The sequence below is a fragment of the Barbatula barbatula genome, assembly GCF_947034865.1.
Source record: "Barbatula barbatula genome assembly, chromosome: 8".
NCBI lineage: Eukaryota > Metazoa > Chordata > Actinopteri > Cypriniformes > Nemacheilidae > Barbatula > Barbatula barbatula.
The window spans coordinates 11,402,412-11,414,693 of record NC_136771.1 but is presented as its reverse complement, the minus strand read 5'-3'; the positions used below and the strand labels follow the sequence as shown (position 1 = coordinate 11,414,693).

General features: G+C 39.8%; 1 protein-coding gene across 13 annotated transcripts in view; it reads left to right on the top strand.

Annotated features, from left to right (window-relative positions):
• Positions 1–12,245, top strand: part of dclk2a (doublecortin-like kinase 2a) — a 44,293-nt gene extending 32,048 nt beyond the window's left edge. For 4 of the 13 annotated variants that reach the window (XM_079462543.1, XM_079462542.1, XM_079462539.1 and 1 more), the window contains 8 exons: positions 378–497; positions 859–1,005; positions 2,432–2,565; positions 2,710–2,787; positions 3,365–3,461; positions 5,083–5,175; positions 5,296–5,409; positions 10,810–12,238. In XM_079462543.1, coding sequence (XP_079318669.1) covers positions 378–497; positions 859–1,005; positions 2,432–2,565; positions 2,710–2,787; positions 3,365–3,461; positions 5,083–5,175; positions 5,296–5,409; positions 10,810–11,127 — 1,101 coding nt within the window. In that variant the 3' untranslated portion in view covers positions 11,128–12,238. Of the gene's footprint in view, positions 1–377; positions 498–858; positions 1,006–2,431; positions 2,566–2,709; positions 2,788–3,364; positions 3,462–5,082; positions 5,176–5,295; positions 5,426–8,288; positions 8,369–10,809 lie in introns of all 13 variants that reach the window. The other 9 variants (XM_079462538.1, XM_079462537.1, XM_079462546.1 and 6 more) reach the window with 5 other exon arrangements.
• The last annotated feature ends 37 nt before the right edge of the window (positions 12,246–12,282 follow it).

Sequence of the window (12,282 nt, the reverse complement as noted above, 5' to 3'; positions counted from 1 at the left end):
GCTTGTATGCAGGTTTTTTTAGACAATGGCCAAATGCTGGCCAACATCTAAGGACAACAAAATGTTTCTGGAAAGTCTCTGGAATCACAAGTTGTTTGGTTTTTAATGTAAAACTGATTCAACCAAGAAGAAACGATAAAATAAATGTAATGGCCTGTTTTAGTAAACAGCGATTATGAGCAAGATGCAAATGTATTTTGATCTAGGGTCAGCCTGTGCTTTAACTGAGGAAGTTAGTTTCCTGTTTGCCTGTTTCCTGCTAAATCAACCTCAGGAGTTCATGTAAATGTATGCCTCAGCAGCTAAAGACAAAAGACTGCTGAGATCCTATAGGGTGCGGTTGGGAACTTTTAGTGACACATGCTTTGAACACGCAGGAGCACCTGATCGAGAATGAGGTGGCAGTGCTGAGGCGTGTGAAGCATCCTAATATAATTATGCTGATTGAGGAGGTGGATACGCCCACAGAGCTCTGTCTTGTCATGGAACTTGTGAAGGTATTGTTCATTTTATCTCTTCTCAACAACAACACACTCATACACAAATTACCAAGGTTGTACAGGCAAGAAAAAATGACTTTTCTTGATTTCCCAGAGGGAAAATCTGATCCATTCAGATTCTTTTAAACCAAATTTTCTGGGGTTTTTTTCAGAAATTCATTACATCAATTATGTTAAAATGAGTTGCAAATTCTGTTTGTTGTTATTAACCTAAGGTACATTTTACTAAATGTACTCTTCAAATATTGATCAAAGCCATACAAATATAGTAAGCCGTTACTCCTGCGTGAAAGTGTTTTTCTTACAAAATACAACTGTATTTTTCTATTTATATTTTAACCTGTGTGTTTGTTTCCAGGGTGGAGATCTATTTGATGCAATCACCTCCTCCACAAAATACACTGAAAGAGATGCCAGTGCGATGGTTTTCAACCTGGCTGCGGCTCTCAAATATCTACACAGAATGAGTATCGTCCATCGAGACATCAAACCCGAAAATCTGCTGGTACGCAAAGTCCCATTAGTCTGATGAAGAGCGCATGTGCTCGAAACGCTACACTTTTTTTGAAAATCGATTCAAACTTTTGATATTGTTGGACCTTTGGTGTCCCGATTTTGTATATATTTATTTTATGCAAATTCCTACAAACACCTTAAAAGGTGTATTAGTGAGGACCTCTCATAGACGCAATGGTAACATGGGCTACTAATATTGTCATATTTACCATAACCAGCCCCTTTCCCTAACTCACGCAAACCTGTTAACTTTACATTTTACATCAATAAATGATCTGGCTGATTTATGAGCCCTTCCGATAGTAAAGCCAACTCAGATGTTCTCAGAGGCTCGTTTTTACCGTTTTCAATCTTTTGTCACAGCTAAACATATTGTATACATCCACACACACACTTCCTCAGACATCAAAACTGTAAAACACAATATTCAGGGTTTGATAAACAGGGTAGTTCCAGTCCTGGATGCTAATTGGTCAACAGCAGTAGTTCATTCATGATAAAGCATTGCTGTGACCTCTACCGAACCACTCGAGGGATTGTTTACTCAAACATAACAGTGTCATCATTTAATTACCCTCATGTCATTTAAAACCTGTATATGACTCTTTTTTCCGCAAAACATAAAAGAAGATATTTTGAGAAATGTCTCAGTGGTTCTGTGTCCATACGACGGAAGTTAATGGGGGCCAGGGCGGTTTGGTTCCCGACATTCTTCAAAATATTTTCTTTTGTGTTCTACAGAAGAAAAACGCCATACAAGTTTAGAATGACATGAGGGTGAATAAATTATTAAATAATATTCATTTTGAGTAAACTATCCCTTTAAGCCTATGACATGTGTTTGTAACGCCTGCTATTAACCCATCTAAAGAGACGTTTTACACTAGTTTAATGATTTAATAACTAAAGATTTTGAAAACAACCAATAAACAAATGTATCTGTAATATTGTAATTAGGGACACAATATGTTTTATTTAAAAATATTTAAGAATAGGGCTCTTGTGGCTAGAATATGTAAATATGGTTGAATATACGCATGGCTGAAGGGTGAAGGGAATCTATTCACAACACAGCGTAGCCTCTCATAGTACAGAGACTACCAATCTGAAGATACTCCAGGTCATAAAGAAACCCACACACCAACAAACAAACCCACACATATACGCACCTAAAGAACCTTTTTTTACATACACCCGTAGAGGCACGAAACATGTGAATCATCGCGTATATACACACCTACACACATCTACTCCAAATCATTTAACCTGTACGCACAAACACACCGTCACTCATCACTTCAAATAGCCAAATATAGAAACAAAACAAAGTTTGTACATAACACTTGACATAAGGTATGTCAAACGGAAAAATGAAAAGTCTGGAGGATTAAACGATAACTGTTTATATTTTCAAGGTGTGTGAGTACCCTGATGGCACCAAGTCTTTAAAGCTGGGTGATTTTGGCTTGGCCACAGTGGTAGAGGGGCCGCTGCACACTGTGTGTGGAACACCCACTTACGTAGCCCCAGAGATCATAGCGGAGTCAGGGTAAGAATCACTGGATATAAATCATTGCATATAAACTATATGTCTATAGCTACAATGTGTGCAAGAATCACATTTGTTTACTGTAAGCCTTTTAAATGCTGCGGTTTGAATGTTTTTGACTGTGTCTTCTGGGCATTGCTGTAGCTACGGGTTAAAGGTGGACATCTGGGCAACTGGTGTGATTACCTACATCCTACTGTGTGGCTTCCCACCATTCCACAGGTACAACAAGATAAAACCTGCTGCTCGGTTCTTAATGTTTGTATCACTGATTCAAATCCTATATTAGTTTTAATGGGATACCTCACCCAAAAATGACAATTTTGTCATCATTTACTCACCTTCGAGTTGTTCCAAATCTGCATACATTTCTTTGTGCTGATGAACACAGAAGAAAGATATTGGGAAGATTGCTTATAACCACACAGATTTTGCCCCCCATTGACTACCATAGTAGGAAAAAATACAATGGTAGTCAGAAGTGCCCCAGAACTGTTTACTGTCCTACAGTCTTCAAAATATCTTCTTTTGTGTTTAACATAACAAAAAAAAGAAAGTGAGTAAATAATGACAGATATTTCATTTTTGGGTGTAGTTTCCCATTAAGTTCATGTCTAGAATTTAGTCTCATGACAGTACAGATGTAACTGAAACGATATTGCACATTTTTTATATTCATTTATTTATATTAATAACTTGTAAGAATAGTCTAAGCTGTTCATGATGCTTATATTTGTCAGTTATTCTTCGTATTGCAAATACTGTACTTTATCATCTATACGTGTTATTGTGTTTGTAGTGAAAACAACCTTCAAGAGGACCTTTTTGATCAGATCCTTGTGGGCCGCTTAGAGTTTCCTTCACCCTTCTGGGACAATATCACAGATTCTGCTAAGGTAAGTGCAGTCAAACACACATCATTACCTACACACTTACACACATGAAGGTCATCCGCCAGCACACAAAAAGACACCCTCTCGCTCGCTCACTCATTTACTCAACCACATTGTTCGTTCCTCATCTTGCTTTCTTTTTATTGACTGCATCCTACACTCTGTCATCCTACTCACTGTATCATCTCATTCACATCCACCCCCTCTCATACTCCACCACATCCAGCTTCAGAACCGTGGGATTTTACTTTAGAAGTTTTGTTTCTCACACCTTTTCAGCACTGCATTGCAGAATTTTTAGGTGTGTTCGCAAACATCAAGATGCAGACCTAATGTATGGATGATTTAACACTTTGAGCCATTTTTGTGTTGTTATGGTTGTTTTTGAAAGCAGGGTGGTACTTAAAGGTATAGTTTACCCAAAAATGAAAATTCTGTCATCATTTACTTCCCCTTCTTGTCATTCCAAACAATATGACTTTCTTTCTTCTTTGTAAAACAAAAGATATTTTGAAAAATGTTGGTAACCGAACAATGGCCGGACCCATTCAGGGTTTATCCTATATTCAATTTTTTTGCCGGTTGCCGTGAAGTGGCCTACTGCGGGAACTGACTGCTTCGTATACAAAACGCTCTCTGGCAAAAGTTTGATATTAAATGCCGATCGGTCTGTGCAGCGTCGAATGAAGTTAAACATGCCCGTCTCTCTCCCTTGCACATTTGAATCAAAAGCAAGTGACACGATGACCAAAGGTCGGAAGACCGAGTCCATGATTCACGTGGCGCATTCGGTGATTCTCCTGTATTATTGCTGGATGAACTGCGCTCAAAAACAGGTTTCCTTTTCTCTGACAAGGGTTCCACTCGTACAACTGACATAAACATATGAAACAAGACAAGTGTTTCGGTGTTAACTTCTATCTTTTGAACTGTCCCGACAGCTGTAATGAAGACTAAGTCATTTTAATGAATGGTTGAAACAACTGATATGTCAAGCACTGAATTGACGAGACTCACTGTCTGAATTCATGTACATCAAATCAGTCACCACAAAACACCTCAGAATGAAGTGTGTTTAGGTCATTTAGTAAGAGTGGTTAGTAAGATTAAGTATACTAGTATACAGTTGATGTATATGTGTAGTAACTTATACAATTATTTAGTTTAGACAGAGAGATGTGAAACCAGAACAAATCACATGTTGTTGTTAGCTAGCTGCTAATAAAATAAAATTTAAGTAAGAAACTTAAGTTTTTATATACGTTTTAATGCCCTAAGAGGGCAATAAGGAGTGAGAGTGACAGGATATATCTGTGACACTTAATGTTACACCCATTATATAACTATCAAATGTTTCTATGGATTTATTTCGGATTATTTGTCAATAATGGACTGGTTCAAGAGTAGGGTACATTTAACAGGTGGATGGACAACTATGTTCAGACCAATTTCGACCCAGGAAAAAACCTGCCATTTACTGCTACTGTATAGACAAGCCAATGCAAATCAATGTGTACCGCCGTTGTTCGGTCACCAGCATTGTCTTTCTCAAGGGCTACTGTGTTTTGTCTGCTTTGAAAATTTGACAATTCACCCATTATATTCCTATTCACTATTCCTACAGGAGCTGATTGGTCATATGCTGCAGGTGAATGTGGAGGCCAGATACACAGCAGAAGATGTTCTCTGTCATCACTGGGTCACGGTTAATGTGGGTGTGAGTATTTGAGTTTGTACTCTACCATGAATTGCCATAAGGACTGTTACTGAATTAATTTAATCACAAAACTGTATTTAAATCTGTGTTTGACTACTTAAACATGTACTACTTTCCCAGGAGGATGCTGCAATGGATAACAATATGAAGATGGAGGTGGCAGGTAAACTCAAAAAGCACTTTAACTCTGTGCAGAAACAGAGCAACACTACTCCTGGAGTCTCTGTGATAATGGTGAGAACACACCATAGTTTGCGCTAAAAAACGCAATCCTCATCCTACCGGGCGAAACCTTCTTTACTCTACCTCATTCTTAAATTATACCTTAAAGATGGGGTTACACACGCTGTTTTTGAACAAGTTGACCATGTTAAGCACGAGAAGCCAACACGCTTAACAGTGTAAAGAAGTCAGAATTCATGAAATAGCATGTTACCCGATCTTTAAGAGTGGTAGCAATATATTCTACGACGTAGTGATACGAAGGTTTTGGGAAAACCAACCCAGGTCTCTACTGATTAGTACTTGGATTACACATAATTCCAACGTTAAGCGTCACTGAAATTCCAGCTGCTGTATAAAATACAAATCAATCAGTTTGTGGCCCCGGCACTCATGACTTACATAACTGACAAATCTCAGTGAGAGCATTAGGGATTATTGTATTGTAAGCAAGCACAGCACAAAATATGCCAGATCTATGAAATTAGAAAAAGTCTTCTGAGAACAGCACACTGGCCCCAGAGTTTTCAAAGTGCTTGACTACGGCAGAATAACTCATCATAATCCTTTTATTATTTGGCAGAATGTGCTCTTTGAGGCACGAGTGAAGCATTTTCAGCCATTTCTAACCTCACATTCAACTGAGCTCTCAATCCAAACACATTGGACAAGGAAGTGATGGTGTTCATACTCATTTGTGCACCTGCTCTGCCTTTTGTCTCAGCTCGTCTCCCTGTTAGTCTGTGTTGTTTTCAATGTTTTTAGTTGTCTGTCATGCAGCTACATTGCTACATATGTTTTTTTCACTGATTCTTAAACTTTGGACTAGGAAAAGATCACAGTCTACATTTGAACAGAAACATCCTTTTTTTAATTATTTTAATAAACATTTACTCTGTAACACTTTACATTTGTTAAAAGGATTGTCCACCTAAAAATGGCCATTTATTTATCTTTTTGGGCTGAGGAACCTGATAGACATCTCCTGGTCGCTGAGGTTACAAAGGTTACAGTCGTAACCGCGATGCTCCCCTTCAGTCGGTCTCTCGCCAATGTGTTGAGAGACAGACTTGGTCCTGCGCTACGGCGCTAAGCCGCATCACAACCTCAAGTGGAGCGACACTTCCCGGACTATACGGTTGGGTCACAGGTTCACCGACAGGGGAACCAAAAGTGAGGGAATCAACATACGTGACGACCCTGAAGGGGAGTGACTACGTATGGGGCAATAGTCCAAGTACATGGGTCCCAATACCTGACTTGGTACGACAGACCGCTCTGCTACCATGATTGCCAAGGCTTGGTGATGAATGGAAGAATGGAATGCATATACTTCGCCTGGTGGGCGAAAGTAGGTAAGCTAAATAGAGCACTGACCTGAAGAGGGGAGAAGGCGCTTTTGCAGGTAGTGTGCAAGACACAGACTGACACTGGTTCCAGGCAGAGATTGGAAAACATTGCGAAGGCAATGGGCGTAGCCCAACCTGCAGTGCAACAGATGTCTGTCAGAGAGCTGCCCTGAGCCAGTGCCCACGAGGAGGCCATACCCCGAGTGAAGTGGGCTCTCACTGCAAGCGGGCACAGTGTATCTTGAGACCGGTATGCGAAAGCAATGGTGTCCACGATCCAGTGCGCTGATCTCTGTTTGGAGACAGCCTCCCATTTTGCTGTCCCCCAAAACAGACAAAGAGCTGACTAGAGCTCTTAAAGCTCTGTGTGCGGTCCAAGTAGAGGCGGAGTGCACATACTGGACACAGCACGTTGAAAGTTGGGTCTTCCTTCCCAGAGGGGAGCTCCGGCAGGTTCACCACCTGGTGCCGAAAGGGAGTGGTGGGAACCTTGGGCATGTAGCATGGCCTAAGATTTGCACAGCCCGAACTCTAGGGAGGAAGACTAGCGCCTCTCAGGGGCTCATAAGGGTTCGGCGAGATAGTTGAGTATCCGGATGCCTTGCTCCCTGAGGGGAGCTAAGTCAGTCTCCGCAAAGGCAGGTCTTTATACTGGTATGCCCGTCACTCGAACGCGAATTGCAGGACAGCCGGTGTCGAGTGAGGATCGAGAGGTGGAAGTACGCGTCCTTCAGGACGATTGCCACGAACCAATCTTGGCAACCAAACAACGTCAAGATGCACTTCTGCGTCAGCTTCCTGAACAGTAGCTTGTGTAGTTCTTGTTCAGGGAGTGCAGATCCAATGAGCCAGGTGAACGTGCTGTAGCATGGGTGGTCTGAGAAGCCAAAGCCCCCCCAAATCAACCCCCCTGCTCACCGAAGCGGTTGACTTCGCCGAAACGGCAGTTAAACTTGCTTGGGAATCAGACTGGGTGGTGGTAGCGCTCAGAAAGAACGTAGCCAGCCGTGATTGCAACACCTTAATCGGCATATTCTCACATACGGAGCATGCAGGATCCATGAGCCCCAAACATGTGATGCAGGTGTCGTGCCCGTCTGACTCAGGGATGAGTCTGTCTCATCCAAAAACACACCTGCGAGACATGCCCGCAACTGTGAGAAATGTGCGCTTTAGCAAATAGTAAACTAAGGTTAAGAAAATGCTGTATTTTAATGAAGGCAGTAATCTAATGTTATGAATAAAACCTTATTACAAAGTGTTACCATTGACTTTATTATTTGGTTTAAATATTAGTTCATCCCATTGAGAGAAATTCCTCTTTTAAGCCCAGCATATATGGTATTTTGGAAGAAATTGTATTATAAACATACACATATATATTTGAATACATTGTAATACATTATATTTAACAAAAAATTATAAGACATTATTATTGCTCATTTTCCCTTGAAAAACAAAAGGAGTGTTCTGGAGCAGTTTTTCAAAAGCAGCAGCGGGGACTCTGCCTGAATGTGTATTGATGTTAATTTCATTTGACAGTTTGAACTGTAAATGGCTGTATCTACACCCCCTTCCTTGCATTCCCGAGACCCGAAGTGATGTCTGCCACTGGAAATTGGGTATTTGACTCCAAATTAAACCTGTTTTTTATACGCTGCAGTTCTTTATGACTCTGTACTAAAACACTCTAGTCTGTCTAAAATCTGAGCTTGACCAATAACTCTGTAGATTTTGACTGAAATTTGTTGATTCTCACAGGACTTTGTTTGGCCTGGTCTTGCTTCTAATTCCAGTCTGTTTTCAATCTTACCATTTTTACATTCCACTCCTTGGCTGTTTTAGATACTTAGTATTAATCTTTGTTTTCGATGCACATTATTGCATTTAGTTTTTTTCTGGGCTCTAGCTGGAAGGTTTGTATTGGTGTGCATGCATTACTCACCGCATTAACACAGCAATGCGATGGCTTCTCTCTCTTTCTGTCAAGTAATCCAGAGACAGTTTACTGGCAGAATTTTCACATCATGCCATTTCCATCTCAATTGGAAAAAAAATGGTTTGAACATGTAAAAACCTGCCACCTTCTGGCCAAGTGCTATAAAATAAAACAAATCTAGATGACAAATTTAGATGACAGAGATGGAGGGATGCCTGTTGGATGAAATATTTACTGAAGGTTTTTGAAAATTTTATTTATTTTATTTATGTATTTACTGAAATGCCATTTTATTTATTTTTGAAGCCGCTATATTTACTGGTTCTAGTCACTTTGCAGGTTTCTTTGCATTACCGCTGTTAGACTTTAGATCATGATATAAAGGGCTAGTTTACCCAGAATGCTGGCATTTGCCAATCGACCTTGTTCCAAACCTGTATGTTGTTAATATTTCCGTGGACCCCAGCACCATTAATCTTTACTGATAATCTTTTGCAGCTCTTACATCAAAAATGCCACTGAATTACAGTTAAATGTACTTCAATTTAATCTGTTTACCACATAAAGCTATTATAAGGCTTCGGAAAAGTTCAAATATAAAGAACAAGTCACTATTTTTATGCCGCTTTATAGATTGTGGAAGAGAGTGTTGAAAAGACCTACAGCACGTGAAGATACTAGAATTAAAATAGAGAACTAAATTAATATGGGTTTGGAATAACATTGCTACTTTAATTTAGTGTCCCAACTGAGGACCGGACACTGGTTTTAACAATGTAATCCTTGTGTTAGAGGTTTATATGTTAGAGCCTTGTGTATGAATTTGTGCTGTATGTGCTCTGTGAGTAAGACTAGTCCTCTGCTTCTGCTCTCCCCTTGGCATTGCTATCGTCTGACTAGCTCCAAGGCAATGGTATGTACTAACACTAACTGCTATGCTCATCCCTCCCCGCCTGTCTCTATACACACATACACTCTTTCACCAGAAGTGGGAGAAAGTGACAACAACATCATTTAAGAAACTAATCTGATCCAAAATGAAAACCAAAGCTGTAGCAACGGAAATTGACTTTCTTTAATCCCTCAGTGGTGTTCGTCACTTTCTGCCTTTTTCTGTGCCAGTCATTTCTATAACAGTCTCTTGCACTGCTGTGGTCTTCTTCTACCTGTGAGGTGATCAATACTATTGACTTCGAAGTTCAATCAGGTCATACGTACTGTCCTGTATCTGACACTACTTAGTATGAACACAATTTTCCGACAGCAAAGGGAAGAACAGTAGGAAACATTTAAGAGCTAAAAAAGAATGGTGCTAAATTGAATCTTTAGGACTAAATGTATCTCTCTTTTGACCTTACTGGTCTTAAAGGGATAGTTCACTCCAAAAGAAAAAACTGTTTTTATTTACTTGTTGTTCTGAAGTCATATTTTTTTCTGTGGAACACAAAAGGTGAAATTTTTAAGCAGTTGCTAGCAGCCGCAAAAAACAACAGGGCAAAGCTTGATGATGCTATGAAGGCATATGCAATGATGGGAGTTGTTGTCTTCAATTCCACTGCTGAGGGAAAATGTAGCATTTTTTCACTGTTTTGCCATGACTGCATGCACTGTGCAGATCGATCGGTATATGTTTTTTGAGAGCCCGGTTGGTCTACTCAGCGTCACATGAATGTCAGACATATCTTTGATTTCAATTGCAGTTAGAGTGGAAACAAAGGAAAAGCGGGCAATGTCTTCATTGACAGGCGACGTGATGATACCTGTGTTAGTGGTTTTAAGATATTTTCAAGCCAAAATATTACATATAGCGCCTTTAATGGAATTGTAAATAAATAGTTGAATGAATGTAAAATATGTGTGCTATAATCCAAGAAAGGCCATAATATTATTTTGAAAATTCACCTTTTTATATTCCACTGAAGGGAAAAATGTAATGCGCATTTGAGGAAATAACGGGATGAGTAAATAAATGATGACCCAATTTTCATTTGTGAGTGAACTGTTTCTTTAATATCATATCAGTCACTTCTCCTAAAAAAACATTTTCACTTTACATTCCATTTTGTGGTTGGGTGCAACTCAGCGGACATGTGAATATTAACACAAGCATTGTCTCCTCTGTAGAACACAGCTCTAGATAAGGAAACCATCCAGCTTTCTCGTCGTCGCCAGGATCGCAGTTCCCCTCTAGGAAAGTGCCCCTCCTCCACCCATCCAGAGAGAAGACGCTCCTACAAGAGAATGTCGTCTGCCCAATCGGAGGACTCGAAGAGTGCTGCTCCTGTTGAGCCTCTAGCCTCCGCAACCCCTAATGCACCATCTGCACAGCCTCTGCCCTCCCCTTCCTCTGCCCCACCTCTACCCCTATCTCCCATTACCTCTCCCTCCTTTCTCCAATGCAGTGAGGCTGAAGCCAGCAAGGGCTTTCCAAAGGAAGAATAATATACTGACCCACCAATAAAACAAGATCAAAACTATAGAAACAAGGCACACTAACCACACATGCACACAAATAATAAATAAATGGCAACCCTGCAGATTTTTCAATCTTCATCCTATTAACACAATATGGTCGTAGCTGTCTGTATAGTGGTCACCTGCTTGTCTCTCCCAGGCTCTGTGCTTATTCTTTATGCTTTCAATTTTCAACACCCATTAATGGCTTTAAAGACTTAATGTGCGATTGACTGTATATATATATAGGTGTATTGATCGACCCCCCAGCTTTGTATTTTTCCATATCTGTGAGTTAATGGTTCAGTAATAAGTCAAATGAATTAGGGTGCTGCCGAGATTAAGGATGCTACTTAAAAAAAACAGCAAGAAACTTGTCCTGCTGAAACTTGAAGTTTGTTATTTTCTCTTTGAGTGTGATTGATGATAGACTGCTTGACTTTTTACTCTACTGCTACACAGAAAGGCAACTCAAATTTGATGCGTGGGGGGCTGAGTGTGTTTTTCTAAGATGGTGTGCCCACACATCTGTGTTGAGTAATTTTGCAATAGTTTATAGTTGCCTTTATAAGAGCCAGCAAAGTAAGAAATATGTAGGAATTGTATTTTATTTTTGGCTAACTTTGTACAGGTTAGAAATAATGTGAAATTGTACTTTTAGAATAGTTTGATTCGTTGAAAGCAGTAAGTGCACAATGTTTTATTTTCTCTGTCCCTATAGAGCCAACAGACGCAATAGTGACTCTGTGTTTGTTTACAGTCTGTTTTGCATTAGTCATCAATTGCTTTATGTAATAGTTCTGTACATCTGCACATCTCTGTACTGTGCCAGTGCTCAGTGGTCCCAGTTTCCCAAAATTTTTAAGGCATACAAAAAAGTCTGCACACAAGGACATTGATAAAGCTGATTGGTGATATTGGTATATGACGGTGCACAGATTTGCAGACTTTTTGACATGTTTCGAAGGTTTTGAGAAATCTGGCACTAGGTACATAGCAATCTGCAGTGTCATTGCCAGCTGGATTTCATATGTCATTTTTATTAGTGTTCTTTATCATCACAATAATCGAAAGGAAATGCAATAAATTTGTCTGGTTTATCCTTGTCTTGTTGTTTGTCACGGTGCTCTTAAGAAAAAATAT